Source organism: Aulonocara sp. 'chitande type north' Nkhata Bay, linkage group LG12, assembly GCF_057382095.1.
Source record: "Aulonocara sp. 'chitande type north' Nkhata Bay isolate Kocher_YH1m ecotype deep benthic linkage group LG12, A_spYH_male_GT1.1, whole genome shotgun sequence".
Taxonomy (NCBI): Eukaryota; Metazoa; Chordata; class Actinopteri; order Cichliformes; family Cichlidae; genus Aulonocara; species Aulonocara sp. 'chitande type north' Nkhata Bay.
This window is the reverse complement of record NC_141355.1, coordinates 10,739,352-10,759,421: the sequence shown is the minus strand read 5'-3', so window position 1 is coordinate 10,759,421 and position 20,070 is coordinate 10,739,352. Positions and strand designations below refer to the sequence as shown.

Genomic DNA, 20,070 nt, shown 5'->3' with positions numbered 1-20,070 from the left:
CTGCAATTAAAATGCTGGCTTAGTAAATAACAACATTGTAAATATATGAATGGTGACAGCGTTTCAAAATAGAATATAAGAATTGTTTGTGTTTAAAACCAACGTTTAGGTAAAGAAGATTTAAGGTGGATTTGAAGGCATAAACAAAAAATAAAAGGGTTACAGTCTGCAAGGGTTGTTAATTCATGAGCTGACTGGATGCAGAGTAAGTGGAGTGGTCATCCTGAGAGGATTGAATGATGCTCTAACTCTGTGGTCAAGTCAGACATAGGCTTTAAGCAACCATGAGCCACTAATAAGCGTGACAAATTAATGAGTATGTGTAAATTGAACTTGTTAAATAGTTTTGATAGGAGTAACTCAATGAGCACGCAATAAAGTGGACTTTTTAGGGGCAGTTTATCACTGACACCATAAAAAGCAACTTAATTAGTAGTTCAATAACAAATTGTAAAGATAACCTTTGTTATTTGAAGAGAGAGAGAAAATTCAGGTTACATATAGTGAATAAATAAGGAAATGTTAATCTCTGCGTCATTCCACACTGAAATTTCAATTGTAGGGGATCATTTGGAGGTGAATTGTGTAGGACACGGGGAGACAGAAGAATCTCCCCATGAGTTTTCAGTGTGCATAGAAATTGAGGAGGCTGAACTGGAAGCCTGCCTGGGTCGTTGTTTTTGTTTATTTGAGGGTCTGCTGGAAGTTTGTGAAAACGACCACCTTGATATGTGGGAGCCTTCTCGGGCAGCGATTTTTTTGTTAAACCTGTGGCAGGCTGTGCAACATGGAGAAAGCTTTGACATAATGACATAAAGGTGATTTCGTGGTTTTAGATTTATTAGTACGGGATGCTTGAGGGTGTGTTGCTGTAAAGTATATAAGGGACGCGCAGCGCCGTTAATGGGTTTAAAATAAATGAAAAAACACTAATCCGAGGAACTATTGGAGAGGTAAGTATACGGAGGTGAGCGCGTTGCGCATAAGGGTTGCTGGTGTCATATATTAACACTTTGAGGGCGAATAATTTTGATTGAGTGTCAACGCTTGAGAACGCGAGGACAGCGTCTAAAGTGCTGGGTTAAACTTTGTGTATCACCGAGCAGGGGAAGAGGAGCCAGTGGTTGCGAGAACAGCGAGACGAAGACTGAAACTGAAAGTTAAGCGTGTCTGGGTGACCTAGACCAAGAAGGTGGAGTCGACCAACGCCATTGGAAGAGGTAAGTCTGTGTTTCAGAGAATGGCTGACAGCTCGGGTGCGACACCTAGTGGGAAAAGGGGATGCAAACCTCTGAAGGATCAGCTTGAACAGCTTAAGAAAGCTATTCGTTTGGCTTCACCTGGAGCATTAAAAGCAGCAGAGAAAGAGTGCCAAGAGATGGAGGTTGAGGTAAGCAAACTTATTACATCTCAACAGAAAGGGCTGGGTGATAAAATAGCTCTGAGCCTGGTGTTAAAAACTGAGGGAGAGAGATGTGAACAGAAATTGAAACAATTTGAAGAGGAGTCCAAGGGACATTCAGTGAACAGGAAAGCCAGAGGAGAAATTAAGGATCTAAAAGAAACTCATGCCAGGTGCTGTAAGTGGCTGCTCCTGTGGAGGGCAGCCTCTTACTGGATGACTGAGGAGGAGGATGACACAGGAAAATCAGGAGACATGGTGAGTATAATGGAGTCTTTGAAACATCTGAAGGAGGAAAATAAAAAGCTAGAGGACCAAGTGAAGGACTTGACTCCGAAGGTAGAAGAGGCTAACAGGTATTACACACCGAAATTATATCCTTGGGCTGAATTGGCACGTTGTGCACCACCACCACCATATGTCATGCCTGTAATGACCCTTGGAGGGGGACAAGTTCGTGGTCCTGATGGACAGACTGGAGTTGTCCTTGGCGGAATAGCAGATGTTGAATATACTACTACTCCCCTGAATATCCCCGAAGAAGGGATAAGGGCAGTGGAATGTCAGTCCCAAGATATGGGAGGGAGAATGATAGCCTCAGCTGCAGATGAAGGCTCGACCTCGCCTCCCAGTTCGGTGGATAGTGGAAACATCATACGGGCCGAAGTGTCTACAGTGGAACAGCCAAAGCAGGACGGGGAGGCCAAAAGGACCCCTAGAATGAAGGACAAAATACCACAAGGAGTGATAACCAAGGGAGAACATTGGGAAGGAGAAGTGTATGGACAAATGCATGAGCCCCCACGTGCGTTAATAGAGGCATTAACAGCATTGGAGGTTATAAAGCAGAGAGTAATGCAGGGAGGGCCAGAAGAGGAGAATGAAGACCGTGCGACGTCATCAGAAGAAGAGGACGATAAGGAGGACGAAGATGGAGGACCGGAGCCCCAACCAAGTACAAGCCTAATTTTGAGGAAAAGAAGTGTGAAGAGAGACCAAGCACAGAGACAGCCCATATTTAGGAGCTCAAAGGGAAAAGGAAAGTCGAGGAAGAGTAGAAAAGTGAGTTTTGAACAAGGAGCTCCTGACCCTGGTTTAAATCTGCCTCTAATAGCAGGTCCAAAGAACGAACCAGTTTATCGCGCCTATAAGGTGAGAGATTTGGAAGCATTGGTTAAACAACTTCCACCAATAACTGAGGGAGGAGCTAGCTGGTTGAGAAGGCTGGGCGCGCTGACCGAAGGAGAAGAATTAGCGCTGGGCGACTTTCGCGCTTTGGCCGGACGTTGTATGCTGGGTGATGGGTTAGCAGATGTAGAGCAGATAGCTCAAACAACCAGATATGCAAATGACCTGAAATATCATGAGGTGCAGAGTGACTTAGCAGATGCAGTTCGGGAGAAGGACCCAACTCCTAACTCTGGAGCCATTCCAAAAATTATTTGGGATCCCAAAAACACACCCAGAGAGTGTTTAGCTAAAGCAAAGGAACAATGGTTGTTAGGAACAGGAATACATCCGGGGAAGGAGGGTGAAAGTAGAGCGTGGTTTCGTTCGGCAGTGCTGGCAGGGCTGCCCAACCAGGTTGCAGTTGACTTGGAAAAGAACCCAGATTTTGCCGTTGCAGACTCGGTGCAGTGGGAGAGACATGTGACCCACAGACTTCAGCAGGAACAGGATTTGACGAACAAACAAAAGAAAGAGTTAGATGAAGTACAGGCGCAGCTGCTTAGGCTGCAGCTGGGTGAGGCTCGCGAAAATATAATGCGAAGAAAAAGAACCGAAAGAACTAAATAAGACTATAATGGTGGCAAGGCCTCAGCCCGATCCTGTGCCTGACTGGTCAGATCAGGATCCGGGTCTCTACCCTGATGATCGTTGGCCCGCCAATGCACCAAGGCAGCGTCAACCCGTAGGGAATTGGGGGACCGGTGGACCGCAGAGAGGGCGTGGTGGATCCGTGAGGGGAGGACAAAGGGCTCGGAATCCAGGGAATCCTAATAATGTGTCTTGGACTGGCTGTTACAGCTGTGGAGCAGAAGGACACTGGTCCCGAGAATGCCCTGAATCGCAGCGAAATTATCAGAGGCGAGGCTTTCAACCCCAGGCACGAGGAGGCCCAAGACAAAGAGTTGCTTACAGGGGAGCACATCAAGCTCCAAACCCGAATGCAGCACCAGCCCCCCAGTACCCAGTAGCCGACTGGGGCTGGGAGGGGGAGCAATACTGATGGAGCCCGGAGAAACTGAACAGCGTGGGGACGGCAGAACCTATGCTGTCAATGATGATGATCCAGCATTGACACAGCTGGGAAAACAGACTTTGAAGCACCAATATGTGGTGTCCTGACAGGTGCCTGGAAAATCTCATGGGCAGGGACCTGCTTGTGAAACTGGGATCACCTTCAAAGACTCAATATTTAGTCCAGAACTCTGAACAACCCACTGCCGAAATCTACTGGGGGAGGCTAGTGGAAGAAGGCATTCTGAGACATTATCAGCTGTGGAAACCCTGGATAATGAGCCTGGCCGTCTATTCCCCCCCGCGAGATCCTTTCCACGTTACACTCTTTTATGATAGGGAAGATAATGATATCTATCGGGAACAGTTCCAGTCTGATCTTGAGGGACAGACGTGGAATGTGCAAACACATAACATTTATGTTGGACCAGAAGGTGTGGCCGCGGCTGTGAAATTTACTGATGAACAACTGCCTTGGTACAATGTGGGAGAGGATTCAGCCCCTCACATTACATTGGCGGTCCACGAGGGTCATGGGCCAAGAGATCTGGGACCAATGGTCAAGCGGGCGCTGGACAACGCATGCTGGCAAAGCACCCAAATTCCAAATGTCTGGTATGCACCAAAATGTAAAATATATCGCATAACTTGTTTGTCCAACGATGCAGTGATCTTAGAACATAAAGAAATCTCCAGAATACATGGCAGGGAAAGAATGGATCATCCTGATGCAGTAGCTGAGCTCTCAAAATTGCCTGGTACTTTGTGGTCCGCAGGGCCCACAGATGTAGGTCTAGCTAACTGTTCGCCTGTCCTGTTCCAGCTGAAGTCTGACATACCATTTAACAGACCATAATAGAAGCACAAAACTGAAGACCAAAAGTGGTTCACATGTATTGACCTAGCGAATGCATTCTTTTGTCTCCCACTGCACGAGTCACTCAGAGACATTTTCTCATTCACATACAGAGGCCGCAAATTTAAGTACACACGCCTACCACAAGGCTTTGCACTCTCACCAGGAATTTTTAATCAGGTGTTGAAAGAGACATTGTCCCCATGTCAACTGCCAGGGGGCTGTACATTAATAGAGTATGTTGATGATCTTCTTATTGCAGCCCCGTCAGCAGCGGCCTGTACGGTAGCATTGCTCGTGGTGTTGAACAGATTGGCGGAGTGTGGCTTCAAAGTGAGCAAAGAAAAACTGCAGTTGGTCCGGCCAGAGGTAACATTCCTGGGCCGGGTGATCGCACACAGATCAGTGGGGTTAATGAACACACACAGAGACCAAATTCTGACACATCCAAAACCAAGAACTGTGAAGGAGTTGCTTTCCTTTCTTGGCTTGACAGGTTACAGCAGGCAGTTCATTCCGAACTATGCGGGTAAAACGGCCCCTTTAAGGGACCTGATCAAGAAAGTTGGTGTTCGAAATCTGAAGGCTGAATTGCCTTGGACGCCGGACACAGAGACAGCGTTCATTTCACTAAAACAGGATTTGTCAAGAGCCACAGATCTGGCCACACCTAACTATGATGAGGCATTGTATCTTGATGTTTCAGAAACAAAGGGAGTTGTGAATGGTGTGTTGTTTCAGAAAAAAGGGGGAGGTAGGGATGTACTTATGTATGTTAGCATAAGATTAAATTCAACAGAAGCAAGGCATCCCACATGCACACAACACGCAGCAGGAGTAGCAAAGATAATTCAGAAAACAGCACATATAGTGAGGGAACACCCACTGAAAGTGCTTACTACACACAGTGTAGTGGCCTATGTGAACTCACAGGCATTCACAATGACTCCACTGACGCAACAAAGGTTCAGCAAAATTTTAGAGGCGCCAACTCTGATATTCACACATGAAGGAATAAATATGGCAGACCTAATGGGGTCAGGAGAACCACATGACTGTATTAAGAAAGCCCAGGTTGAAGGAAAAATCAGGGAAGACCTAAAGGCAGAGCCCATACTTGGAGCTGAGGATTGGTTCACAGATGGATGCTGCCACAGAGATGAAGAAGGATTGAAAGCCGGCTATGCTGTAGTCTGTAGAGTAGGAACTGAGTTTCAGGTGAAAGAAGCAGGAAAAATCGAGGGACAACAGTCGGCCCAGAGAGCTGAAGTGATAGCCCTAACTCGAGCCCTGAGGTTGGCTAAAAACATGAGAGTGAACATCTACACTGACTCAGCATATGCGTTTGGAGCAGCTCATGTGGAACTGGCTCAGTGGAAGAGAGCCGGGTTCAGAACGGCCACTAATGCACCCATCTGTCACAAAAAGGCCCTGGAGGACCCAGACGAGGTAAGTATTATAAAATGCAAAGGCCACTCACAAGCAGACAGTATGGTGGCAAGAGGAAATCAGAAAGCTGACGAAGCCGCAAAGGAAGCAGCGGGCTACAAAGGACAGAGACAACTGGTGCAGGTAACCCCAGAAGAGGAGGTTAGCACTAACAGCATGGAAGAAGTTAGACAGGCTCAGGAGGAGACATCCCCAGAGGAAAAGGGGGTGTGGGAAAACAAAGGAGCCTGGCAAGATGGCGGTTTGTGGAGGGGGCCAGATGGGCGTCCCGCTTTAACGGCCAAAATGGCGGAACAAAAGGTGAATGAGGCTCACGGGCTTGGTCACGTGGGAGTGAAACAGATGGAGAGAAATTTGTGCCGATGGTGGCATCCTGATTTGAGAAGGATGATACTGGAAAAGGCCAGAACGTGCCTAATTTGTGGGGCACACAACCCAAAGCCAGCAGTAAAACCTGAAGCTGGTAAGTTTCTCATGCCAGAAAGGCCAGGAGAAGAGGTCGTGATTGATTATACCGACATGATTGATACAGGCCCAGGTGGGGTGAGGTATTTGTTGGTGTGTGTGGATGTTTTGACTGGATGGCCCGAAGCATGGGCGACCAAATGTGAAGACGCGAAAAGCGTGATTAAGTGCTTAATCAATCATTACATTCCAAGGCATGGGTTTCCCAAGAGAATTAGATCAGACAATGGTACTCACTTCAAGAATAAAGATTTGCAAGAGGTAGAGAGGATGTTGGGAGTGCAACATAAGTTCGGGACGGTCTTTCATCCTCAATCTCAAGGAAAGGTAGAGAGGATGAACCTAAATTTGAAAAACAAGTTGGCTAAAATTTGTGCGCAGACAGGGCTAAATTGGGTCGCAGCCCTGCCCATTGCTTTGATGACCATAAGATGTTTATGATGATGTTAACTTTGTATTTCAGGTGCAGTTATAACTATTTTATACATATTGCATTTTGTGCTTTTAAAGGAGTTGTGGCTCAAATTTGTCTCTGGAGGGTCACGAGCCTTTGGCTAGCGCTATGATTAGCCAATCTACTGTGAGGATAATATGAGTTCATGAAGGATTGCACACGCTTACAGACACAGAGTTAAGAAACACACATGACAGTATTGATTCCAGGCAAAAGGCCCTAAATTCATTTAGCGTCTAACTGAACTTAAAGAAGGACCAAAGAGGAAGGAAAGCATATATTTTGGTTAAGTCTGATACATTAGAATTAGAAGGTATTGTTACATTAAGGGAGCAAAATGAAATAAAAAGGTTATACCAAAACAGGTGATAACATAGGAAATGTGAGGTTTTAAAATGAAGTTAGTGTTAACACATAGGAGTTGTTTCAAGGCAGCATTTAGCTATGATGAAATGTATACAGGAGTAATTGCTTATATGCTTAAACTTAATTGATTAAAGTGGTTGTTTTCTTTTGGAGTAGATTAACTTGCAGCAGCGACAACTTGTGCACAGGATGTTGATGATCAGATAAGGGAAAGTAGAGCGAGCAACTGGACGTGAAACCAGCGCTTAAAAGAATTTTAAAGTGATGAGTAACGTTGAAGAGTATACATAAATACAAGTCAATAAGTTAAGAAGATAATTAGGATCAGGCTTTTGATTAAAGAGTCCCAGATAGGATAAGTTAGGGAGATGCAAGAAAAGGTGTTTTGTTTCCTTTGCAGAAGATCGATCTCGGCGACCACAGGAGGGGCGAGGATCCTGGAGATCTCGAGGTTCGAGACCACCAGAGAAGGGTCTGCGTGAGGACACAATGTATTGTGACCTCTGGTGTTCCAGAGGTCAAAAGAGGGAGTGTCGAGGAGGGAAATTATTTTACTGCTATTGTTAAATAATTGTCATTGCATTAATAATATAATCTGCAGCATGGATATTGCATTCCAAGGTTTAAACAGTGTCTCTTTCAGAAAGACTGAGTTGCAGGCTGACAGGAAGTTGTATGCAGAAAGAAGCAGGAAGTTATTTTGAGCCGCAGGCTAAGACGAGGCTTTAACAATGTAACAGATAGCTTTAAGAAGGCCTTAAGCAGCTATGACTATTTTATACACAATGCATATCTGTGCTTATTAAAGAGTTGGAGCTCGGTCAATTAATTGGGGGTCGGAAGCTTTGTTCGGCGCGATGTTCGGACAATCTATTGTGCAAGTGACTTGGAGCCATAGAAGGAATTGCAATACATGCTTACAAAACACTTATATATCAGATCATTTTATATTAAGGTTTTAGTAGAGGTTCTTGATTAAAACATTTATTTAGTAGAAGACATACACATAGTCTTAGTGAGCTTCTGGTCTGGTAAAAGGTCAGAAGTGCAACAGGTGAATTGAGAAAGAGCATTTGAGGACGAGACACAGACAGTAGGTGAAGAGGTGACACAAAGAGCATGTGAGGTCAACACACACACACACACACACACACTTTAAATTAGATTTATTTAGAGGAAGAGGTTAGTTATGTTTGGCTGTAACTGCAAAATTGTCTTGGTAAAAGAGGAACCGTTTCTTGGTGTCTCGGCAAGAAAGAGGAACAAGACAAGAACTGAAAGGTAGACAGGAAGGGCTAGCCATGAAAATAGAAGATGATTTTCTAGGTGAAAAGTCATGATGATGTTGATCTGATCTATGTATAAAATGTATCTGTGACGCATGAAGGGGCGTCAGTAAACAAACCCTGATGCTATAAAATATCTGTTCATGCTTTGATTAAGTCGAAGACTACTTCCTGTCTGCGTACAGAGTTGTCTTCCCACGCGTGTATTCATTAAAATCATCGTTTGACTTCACCCGGCCGGATCGGTGTGGTTATTCTTCGATCACCTCTTGTACCCTTCCTCAATATTGAATCTTAACACTACACACCTCCATAAAGAAAAAGAACCATGTGAGTCCATAGAGGCATCACCACAGTGTTTAATCTTGTTCAGCAGGATTTAATTGCAGGCCATAGAGAAAAGAAGACCTGCAGCAGGTGCATGTGTATAATTATTCTGGCTCAACTAGTGTGCAATCTCAAAAAGGAAAGGTTGGAAAAATTGTCTGTCTCTCTCTCTCCATATAAGATAAGATAAGAGATAAGATAAGATAAGATAAAACTTTATTAATCCCTCGGGTGGGTTCCTCTGGGAAATTCGGGTTCCAAAAGCATATGAGTATATTTCTTTAGGGAAGGGGGACTTGTTCTTAAAATGTAACCCATTCTGCACATTTGCATACCTTCATATCTTTATTCTTAGCTTTGCATAAAGCAGTGCAAAATAATCCTTACTCACCTTATACTGGGCCTTACTGCTGATGCTAAACTCATCTCTTTGAAAATAGTTGTTTGAACTTCTTGAGCACTGTGAGAATATGGACCAGGACCTAAACAGTCCTTTTCTACTGTAACTGAGTACTCAAATCTCTTTCACACGCACATTCAAAACCTTGAGCACTTTTTATTAAGCATTCACATGCACACACACAGTGATGTCCACATTGTGGTAACTCAGGGGGTCAGTATCTTGCCAAGTATCTTCGACGTGCAAAGAGCTCGGAATCAAACCACAGGCCTGGTTGAGGCTCCCTCTACTTCAATGGATGGATGCTGTGGCTCTGAGACTAAATGTTTCAGACACCAAAAGCATTATAATTAAAAGAGTTGGCAACCTGGCATAACCATAGGGATGCAGTTGTTTGTGGTGAAAACTATTCTTGTGCCCATATTTCTCTGCTATGTAAGTACTACAGTTTACAGATATTTGCTAATACACTGACATGCAGGTAATTGGTAAATGTGCACCTTACCAGTGCACCAGACCAGAAAAAAAAGCAAGCAAACAGATTTTGAACATTAAAAACAGGCTGTTCAGAACAGGGAGAACGCAGCTTTCTCGAGAGCTACTCCTCCATACATGAAAGATTAATGTCGCTGGTTGCAGTTCATAGCTAAAGAGCTAAAATGAATGTGTTTGTTGTTGCCACCAAGTACAAACTATGCTGTAAAGAAAGTAGACAAACAGAGAGGAAAAAATTGAATTCCTCTTATTCAATTAAGGCAGGAGCTGACGCGGGTGGAAAATGAGCAGGTCACTTGGCACATTGAGTCTCCAGCAGAGAAACGTGCCTTGTCTCCACATGTCTGATGTCTTTGGGGAGCAGTTGGCAGAGTAGCAACATGCGCAGTACATAGCCATGTGCTGAAGCCGGAGGGATTCGCAACTTCAGCTGTGCGATGACCTACTTACCTGAGTGACCTGCTTTGTTTTACGTTGTAGATGACATATGATGGCACAGAAGCCCAGAGAAACCTGGAGGAGGAAGAAGAGTGTGATGATAGAGGTGAAACCACCATTTGCCAACAGAATGATGCAGGCCACTAGCCCAGATAGAATATCATTCATTTCCCAAGGGGAGGTGGCGTGTGTTGGGTGGATAGCTGCAGTGCTACATATCTGGCTTTCTTGTGTCATCCTGTAGTTAAAAGGGTGTTAGGCTCAAAGAGTTGGCAGTTCGTCTTGTAACCAGAAGGTTGCCAGTTCGAGCCCCGGCTCGGACAGTCTCGGTTGTTGTGTCCTTGGGCAAGATACTTCACCTACCGCCTACTGATGTTGGCCAGAGGGGCCGATGGTGTGATATGGCAGCCTCGCTTCTGTCAGTCTGCCCCAGGGCAGCTGTGGCTGAAACTGTAGCTGCCTCCACCAGTGTGTGAATGTGAGAGTGAATGAATAGTGGAATTGTACAGCGCTTTGAGGGTCCCGAAAAGTGCTATACAAATGCAATCCATTATTATTATTATTATTATTATTATTAACACTGAATGTGCTGGATAGCTGCTTGCAGTTTATGTGTGAAACTGCATGTGACTGTGCATGCACTGAAACTGCACTCTTTATTGCTGTTTTACTAAAACTTGTTTTGCTCTCTGAGGCTAGAGTAACAACTGTGTGCAGGTAATTTTCTTTATATATTTTTCCTCTATTTTGATAGTGGTAAGCCTTGCAGTTTGGGTAGTGGATGCTTTAATTAACAGGTTTGTCAGCACACCTGTCAATTAAAGCTATAGCTGGTAGTCGTCTCCTTGGCTTTACTTCACTAATTAGAGTCACTGAGCTAGACCGCTTGACAGGATTTGTGCTGTTGGTGCATGTTAGAGCATTTTTTATGGTATTATCTGACAAATAATATGGCCACACACTGTTCAAGAAGTTAGAGCGTCAGTTTTGGCTTTACCCTGCACCTCTATGGTTTATAGATTCAGCTTAGAAAACCTAGCAGCTTAGCTCCAACCAACAAGCTGAGAGACAAAAAGATAATGTCAAAACTTTAAAATCTCAGGACCAAGGGTTTATATGTTATCAGGTTTTGGATTAAACTGTTTATTTCTGAATGCAAAGCTCTAACTGTAACTTTAATTAAGCCTACTGGCTATACTATTTTAGACACCTTATTTCAAATTACCTAAAGGGTAGACATAACAAGTCACCATTTCATTTACTATAATTATTATTCTATATTCAGGGATTTTTAAAATATATATATATATATATATATATATTTATATATATATATATATTTATATATATATATATATTTATATATATATATATATATATATATATATATATATATATATATATATATATATATTAGGGGTGCAACGATACACAAAATTCACGGTTCGGTTCGGTTCGATACTTTGGTGTCACGGTTCGATATTTTTTCGATACAAAAAAATGTTCATGCATTTTTAATTTGTCATTTATTAAAGTTATAAATATATATTTTAACTCAAAAGTACAGTTTTTGAATTTAACCCTAACCCTTGTGCGTGTTTTTTATTTTGACAGCGAATGCGCACCTGCGGACCACTTATGTGCAGCCCTGGTTATTTAGCTCATCATATTGCAGCCACAGAAATTCTTTTGTCCATGAAACCATAAAGCTGCACTTTCTTTTTGCCTCATAGTCTGATTTGTCATAACTTCTCCGTTTTGTGGTAAGCTTTTCTTTGGCTGTCACTTCTTCACCCTGACCTGTCTTATTTGGCTCAGCAGAACTGAAATGCTTTTACACACTCACTCACATAAGCTCAGCGATTCTCTGCACGATCAACCTCTCACATGTTTAAGCTTGCTGCGGGAGATTTCACTTGTCATGTTTGCATAGTAAGCTAACGATTAATAAGACGATGTCAGAGGAATTGGTGCACAAATTATCATCACTCACAGATCAGTGCTGTCGCTCTCTATACACAGTTCGCACGATTGCAAAGTGAAAGCAAAAAAACAAGCGCAAATTCAAACGCGACTTCAATATGTCACATATTGACAGTGGCTCACCGATGCCAATGACATAATTACCCAGCTACATTTCCGAAAGAATGCAAAAGCATTGACATATATTTTTCCTACAATAGCCCGACGGGCAGGGCAGAGATAGATTTTGGTAGCCCGACTGAAAAAATCGCTAGCTCCAGGACGTCGGGCTAGCGATATTGCAAGCCCTGTATCTGATTGAGGAATCACTCATCTTTGGAAAAGAGAGTTTATTACAGAGAAATGTCTCTTTCCAAAATAAAAGCTATACTATCCGCTTCTTCTGGGCTATATTCTCAGCAGCATAAGGAGAATCATGTGCTAACAGCTGTCTAAATGACTCGGCTAAAGTTAGTAGCATGCTTGCTTTTTTTTTGTCTGCTTCCACTTGTCTTTGCACTACGATGATGTCGGCGTAAATGTGCAGTCATATTCGTTGTGTTCCCGCTAGTGCTTTCAGGTTAATCTCGTTGAAATTACCTTAACGCCACAACACGGCAAATCTCCGTTAACGAGCTACCGCCGATCACTCCGTGCATGGGGCTAGACGGCCAACACGTTAACGAGCTAACTGCGCTAACACACTAGTTCACACCAATGTAATTGAGCATTGCATGGCACATCCAACATACTGTTTTACTTTAGTCCATGACTCGCTTACCTTCAGGGTCATACGTCACATGAAAACCAAAATAATTCCAAACGCCAGATCTGAATGACGTTCAATTTGCCTGTTGCAAGGAGAGCTTAACTTCTGTCTCGCTAGCTTGCCCTGCGCTCTTCCCTCTGACTATGCTGTCTGTGTTGAGCGCTCAGTGGATCTGCGCTCGACAGTGCAGCCTAGGCGGAGTAGTCGAACGCAGATTCACTGAGCGCTCAACACAGACAGCATCGTCAGAAGGAAAATTGATAAAATAAATTACAAATGTTGTATTGTTCGATACATATGCGTACCGAACCGAAAGCACTGTATCGAACGGTTCAATATCGATACGAATATCGTTGCACCCCTAATATATATATATATATATATATATATATATAGTTTTTTGTTTTTTAAATCTCATTGCTCTCTGTGTCATCTCTCTCACTGTCTCATAGAATGATAGATAAATATGGCAATGAACATTTTAAATACAGAGAACATGCCAGAGGGGAACAGCAAGAGGTATAAAGGATTTTTTGTCTGTCCGTATAAACTGCTCTGCTGCCTATCAAGTAAGTGAAGCATAGGATAGTCACAATTATCCATGAAGGGTAACAGTTTGCTCAGTGACCTCCTCCACATCACAGCTTTAAAAGTGTTGAGTCTACAGCCAGTCACAGAGCCAACCTTCTTAATCAGTGTAGTCAGTCTGTTGGTTTCCCCCAGCTCCCCCAGCTCCGAGGCTGCTCCCCAGTTGACCGCAGCAGAGAACACGCCTCTTTACTGCATACATCTCAGCTTCCTGTGGAAATGGAGCCTGCTGATCCCACTTTATTTTATCCAGCTTAAATAAATGAATAAAGAGATACATTCTCTGATAAATTCACTGCATTGTATATGACATAATTTACAAATTATGGCTATATTCAAGTATGAAAGAAACATTGTAACACATGTTCATCTACCTCAAGTGGCTGAGCCGTTTTCTGATGCTCCCACCTTGTGGTTTTTTGGGGCAAATTCATATAGAAGATTATTTCAATTTTGTATTTGCAGAAATGTGTATATATCTCACAATAGAACCAATATAATATTTTACAAGTAGATACAAGTGAAAGTATCCTGTGTAAGTAACAATGCTGAAGTGAAGGTAAGTAAAAACCATACATAAAAAGTATACTTGATTGAACAAACAGAGAAAAGTAATTTTAAAATACGTTTATTGTCATGTCATTCAGGCAGTGATGAAGTCAAGTAAGAGTTTTATGCACTACACTGGTTTTCTATCAAAAGCAGCTGATTCTTTCACAATAGAAAATGCACTTTTTGTACTTTAAAACTGCTCTACAAATGCATAAATATTTTCCTATTGTACCTGTTTGTTGACACAACCAACTTTAAATCTGTATTACGGTATATACAGTGAGCTACTTCAGCAGAGACCTTCCCAGCAGGAGTTTCCGGGCACCTGTAGATACAGGGAAAGGCAAGGAGAAAAAAAAGAGAGAGGGAGTAGTGAAACACACACATCACAGTGTTTGTATTTATCGTAATCTCTACTCTGTGGTAATGATCATGAATTTTAAAATCTGGTTCTTTTGATTATTTAAGAAAAACAACTGAACAATTCTTTCACAATAGAACTGCTAACAGAAACATTGTGTGTAGTATTTGGAATTTTGATAAGATGACTTTTCTGTCATTAAAAGCTGAATGAGTTGCAGATTTGAAACACTCCAACATTTCAGGCTAATGTCATATGACATTTTGCCAACTAATCAGTGGCAATTACATCATCCTGTTGCTTTCCTTTTTATTTAACGATACCTGCTGTGTACTACAATGCTCTTCAGAGCTCTCTTGCTTTTCCTTTAGGAGTTTCTTCTTTTTCTGGGAGTCAGTCAGTGTAATCCTGTTCTGTTTGATCTCCTAGCAGGATAGATAGAATGCATCGCCCTCCTCCCTCAGCTCCGGAGAGTCTGTGGGATGAACGGAAAATAGAAAGGCAAGTTATCAGTTAACTTGTGAGGTCTAAATCTGTGGCAGGGGTGTGGTCTCTGGCTCCGCTGCAGCGGAGCGGTGTTGCAGTGGAGCCAAAGTGCTCTGCCAGGAAGGCTGATTGGGCAGGTGCTAACGACGTCTTCTTCCTTTTCCTGATTCCAGGGACCTGAGACGAGAGAGTGTGAAGTATGGAGTCAGCTGCAAGCTGAGTGTCAGGAAAAGATCATGGTGCCAAACCACAAAGGAACATTTTTGTGGTCACCTGAATGCTGTGTGGGGTCCAGATCTTTCACAGTGAGTCCAGCAATGGGAAATAGTCCATCTTGAAATATTTGGCAACTTTGATTTTTGTACTGTAGCTGTCTTCATCTTCCAAAAATCTTAAAGGGATACAATGTGGATAACAAGATGTCCATTGTAGTCAAATGTTGGTGAGGGGTTTAAGAGCATCCTCTCACACATCAAGTTTTGTGCTTTGGTCTCTTTTTTGCCTCCTTGATCTGTGGAAGACCCATACTTTGCATCCTTTGAGGGCAGCTGAGAGCTCACATCTTATGTCTTATCTGTCAGTTCAGAATTTAATGTTGATTAATGTCTCAGAGGAGTGCTGCAGTAGTCCACAAAACACCCGAGGTCAGGGGACAAAGCCTTTGGATCAAAGGGATTTTTTAATGGGGTCACATAACAGTCATCAAGACTGGATTCATGCAGTTTCCTTTTATTTGTGCTGTTGTTGATAAATGGCTTAGAACCCCCTGATGATCCTCCAATCGCCTGAGCCAAGGTGTGAAAATGGGTGTGGGTCCCAGTCAGCCAGGGTTTCGGGTGAGCTCATTGTGAAACGCCCACTCACATCCTGGGCCATCTGACCTCAGGAATTCACATGATAAGGTGGGGCCAGGTTTCACAATGAGCTCACCCGAAACCCTGGCTGATCATCAGGGGGTCCTTTTGTCCCTCTGTGGGGGGTTACTCCCACTGGGTTTAAATCTAGGACTCCCCACCATTTGACCTTAGAACTGAAGAAGCTTCTCGGGTGAGAGGTGAAACGTCTTCAAGCAACTTAAAGAAGTCCAGACGCTTTTCTTTGCAAGCTCCTTTGACTAAGTAGGGAGGAGTTTTTTCCCCTTTTTCTCTTCACACGGAAATGCCCAACTGGACTTGAATGTAAGATGAGCCAGGAGTCAAACCAAGTGCCAAATGCGGGAGAGCCAAGGCTCTTCCCCAACTTTTTAACCAATCACAGTCATGTCTTGTTTGTACCATAATGTAAAAACTTTATTCACCTGGGAGTGGCACCATTTGTCTGTCTGGTCCACTGAACACACGAAGGTCTATGGCGCCATGTTAACTTGAACCTTCAACCATTTCATACATTTTGAAAACTTACTGAAAACGTATAATTTAAGTTTGTTCATCTTCTCTCCAAAAAGAACACCAAAGAAGCATACGTTATAAATCACATAAACTCCCATCACGTCTATGTTTCCCTATCTGCACTTTTTTCCTGATTGTGGCTAATTATGCTAATTTGTCTTGCTTGGTTCATTTTGATCTTATCATGGACACTTGAGGTTGTTTCTAAAACTAAGACCATCCCTATAACCTCCCATGTTAAAATAACCCAGTTGGTACAAAAACAGGTTGGGCATTATTGGACATTTTGCAGTTTTCATAATTGTATCAAAGGGACATAGTTATGTTACCTGTTCCTGTACATTTTATGGATACAGATTGCTAACCGAGCATGCAAGGCTACCACGGCCTGGATGACTGAGAACCTAAATAGATAACCATGCTAGTGTTATCTGACCACTCTCTACTCCAAAGTTACTCCTCATTCAATATGGGCCGCCAATATGCTAATGCTAAAGTTTCAAAATGATCAGTCTAGAAATCAGTGGGTGAACTAACAGTGTGTTTGTGCATCTTTTATATACAGTCTATATTTGCAACATGTATTTAGGACAAGTATTGCTATAGAGCTGTCTCATAATGTCTAATAAGACAAAGCAACTAAGATGGATTGGTTTTGGTCCAAATCTTTCTGCAAATGCAGCTCATCCTGTGCTTTAACTCTGTAATCATTGAACACAGTCCCTGGCCTGAATTTGTTCCCTCAGCTTGTTTAACAAACAGATGTTGTGCTCTCATCAGTCCATCTTGTTAGCACATTACAAAACCAACCCCCACAGGTCTGGCCCGGATCTGGTATCAAGTCAGCACTGCTAGCTGACTTCTGGCATGATAAGACGTATGTCATCCAGATATGGGCCAGGTCTGGCATAGATGGCACTATGTGATGGCATGCCATATTTGGCTCGATTGTGGTTTGGTTTATGTGGCCCAGATCCACAGAAAACAGGTCTGGTCCCGATCTGGCATCAAGTTGCCACTTCTGACTGACTGGTGTTTTGGCAGAGTGTATGTCAACCAGATGTGTGCCAGGTCTGGCAATGATGCCACTGTTTATGCGTTGGCATGCAATATCTGGCCCGATTATGGTTTGGGTTATGGGGCCCAGGCTCATGGAAAACAGGTCTAGCCCGGATCTGGCATCAAGCTGGCACTTCTGACTGACTGGTGTCATGGCAGGGTGTATGTCAACCAGATGTGGGCCACGTCTGGCAATAATGGCACTATTTATGTTCCTATTTTCCTATTTTAGTTAGAAGACCCAAATGCCATGTTGCAATACTATACTGCTATGGTAGCCAATGTCTCAAATGCAGGTTTGACAGGTTTGTGAGTGTACTTTATCCAAAACCTAGTGAGGGTTTACTCATCTTTGCCAGTGGGAGGCTGTAGCTCAGGTGGTAAAGCAGGTTACAAACGGATCGGAAGGTTAGTGGTTAGATCCCTGCCTCCTCCAGTCTGCATGTCAAGAGTATGAATGTGTATGAATGCCCTCAGTTAAGCGAAATTGTGTGATTGGGTGGCATGTTGTATAGAGCACTTTGAGTAATCTGGGAGATTAGAAAAGCGCCATATAAGAATCAGTCCATTCACTGTCTGAACAGAGTTAATGGCATTGTTACTGTTGCACTGTTTTGCATGTTCTGGCACATGTTGTTATTGCATGGCTTGATTAAGGTATACATTAGGCTGACATCTGGGGCCAGAGGTAAAACTGTTCTGGGCCAGCACAGGGCCAGCAGTGTGTCTACAACTGGCCCGTGGCTGCACACCACCTACAGATGGCCCACATACCGCAAAGATTGACGGCCCTTTGGTGGCTCAGATCAGGTTTGCCAGAGGTAATCCACACATGGGCCAGCACAGGACCACCAGTGTGTATGCAACTGGCCTTGTGCTGGCCCATGTGTGGGCCACTAAAGGGCCGTCATTCTTTGCGGCATGTGGGCCATGTGTACCCATATGGAAAAGAAATAGTAAAAACTTATATGACTTAACTCATGAAAGTGGCCACTTTCACGAGTAAATCATATAAGGCTTACATGATTTACTCATGAAAGTGGCCACTTTCACATTACTTTCATACAGTATATTGTTTTAGTAAGTATCCAAAACATAAAAGTTTCATTATATAATTTTTTAAGGGATCTTATATCTGTTTTTACTCTTGTATGCTTTTCATACAAGTTTCACACAAGACAGATACAAACCTTATAAGATTTATATATATCTTTTCCATATGGGTAAGCACATTGTGTGGGCCTGATCCGGGCCATACCAATTTTGCTATGTGGGCCAGTGAACATGGTGGTGCAGTACATGATAGAACACTTAATTTGACACAATTTCTCTCAAACTTTCTTTGTTCCAGCTAATTAAAAAATATAAGTGATAAGTGCAGCAAACCTATTAGATATTAACCCTTTAAAAGCCGGTGGGAGCGGGCACGCTCTGTTTTGCATAACTATTTTTAAATCTGGGTAGCACTGCAACCACGTAAGCTAGCGCAATAATTTTTTTTGCATATGAAACCAGGAGGAGTGGTACTTACATCTTATGCCACCAGGTTGTCCTAGCTCACAGTTTCCTTCCACATATAGCTTTGCAAAAACTGCATAAAAAGCACTTGCAGCAACAAAAACATAATATTCCAGAAACACTGATCCGATCAGCTGTTTGTAACACATCCTACGTCCATCAGCACGAACTATTGCATGTCCTCCATGTCCTGCCCGAAACTGGAAGTGACGTCATTTTGCGGAAATGTAGTTTTTTACTATCAGGGCCTTATGAGCCTATACGGGTGTTTTTAAAAGTTATGTTTGACTTTATGACTTTCTGTGTCGTTTCTGGGATGCTTAGGACTCAAATTGCACTGCTGGAAATAGTTTATTTTGATGCATATGCTGGGTTTTTTTGCAAATTTGCATTATAATATTTATTTTTGTTTTTCCTGCAGTATATAAAAATTGGTGTATTTCAAAAATAAAACTATGAAGACACTCAAAATAAATTTCCTGTGGTGGGAAACTATTTTGTGCAACTTTTTGTATTTACAGCTTTGAGGGATAAACCTCTTAAATTTGTCTAAATAGAAATATATGTTAAAAAAAACATCATTAAAAAAACTATTTTAATTTTTTTTGTAGTTTATTGCACTTTTTTGCAATTTATGTAATTACTATGCACTTAATGCAGACATATTATTTAAATTTGGGCTATAATGATTGTATTGATGTATATCAACTTGAAATGCTCCCAAAAATGGCTCCACAGCATGTAAAAATATAATATAAGCTCTGGCGAACTTGGTTCTATAGGTCTTAAAGGGTTAAATATGCCACTCCACAACAACACACTCAAAGGATGCCTGAAGCTGAAAGAAGACAGCGATCATAAAAACATCTCAGGAAAAATTGTTGGAGACATCAATCAGGACAAATATCACACCACAGGAGGATGTTGTTAACATGCATTTCTCGCCATGCCAGACTGATAAATCTTCAGCGCAAACGCAAGCATCCTGTGTGGTTCTGCTGCCACAGAGATGCTTTTTAATAAACATCACCTTCATTATCAAAGCTTCCACATGGCCACAGGCATTACATTAATACCTGCCATGTAAGTCAAAAGACAGACACAGTGATCCAGATTGATGCCCGTTGCACTACCGCTATCTATAAATACATTTCTTTATTTCATGCAGTGCCGGTTCACAATTCAGAGATACCTACTTCTTCCTAATC

General features: G+C 42.6%; 1 protein-coding gene and 1 pseudogene across 1 annotated transcript; both read left to right on the top strand.

Moving 5' to 3' along the window:
- Positions 1-1,135: 1,135 nt before the first annotated feature.
- LOC147316961 (uncharacterized) lies at positions 1,136-4,524 on the top strand (annotated as a pseudogene).
- A 995-nt stretch (positions 4,525-5,519) lies between these two features.
- LOC147316960 (uncharacterized) lies at positions 5,520-7,082 on the top strand. The gene is made up of 2 exons (XM_086313070.1): positions 5,520-6,674; positions 6,741-7,082. The coding sequence occupies exons 1-2, from the start codon at positions 5,520-5,522 to the stop codon at positions 6,852-6,854; spliced, it is 1,269 nt and encodes a 422-aa protein (XP_086169196.1). The 3' UTR covers positions 6,855-7,082.
- The last annotated feature ends 12,988 nt before the right edge of the window (positions 7,083-20,070 follow it).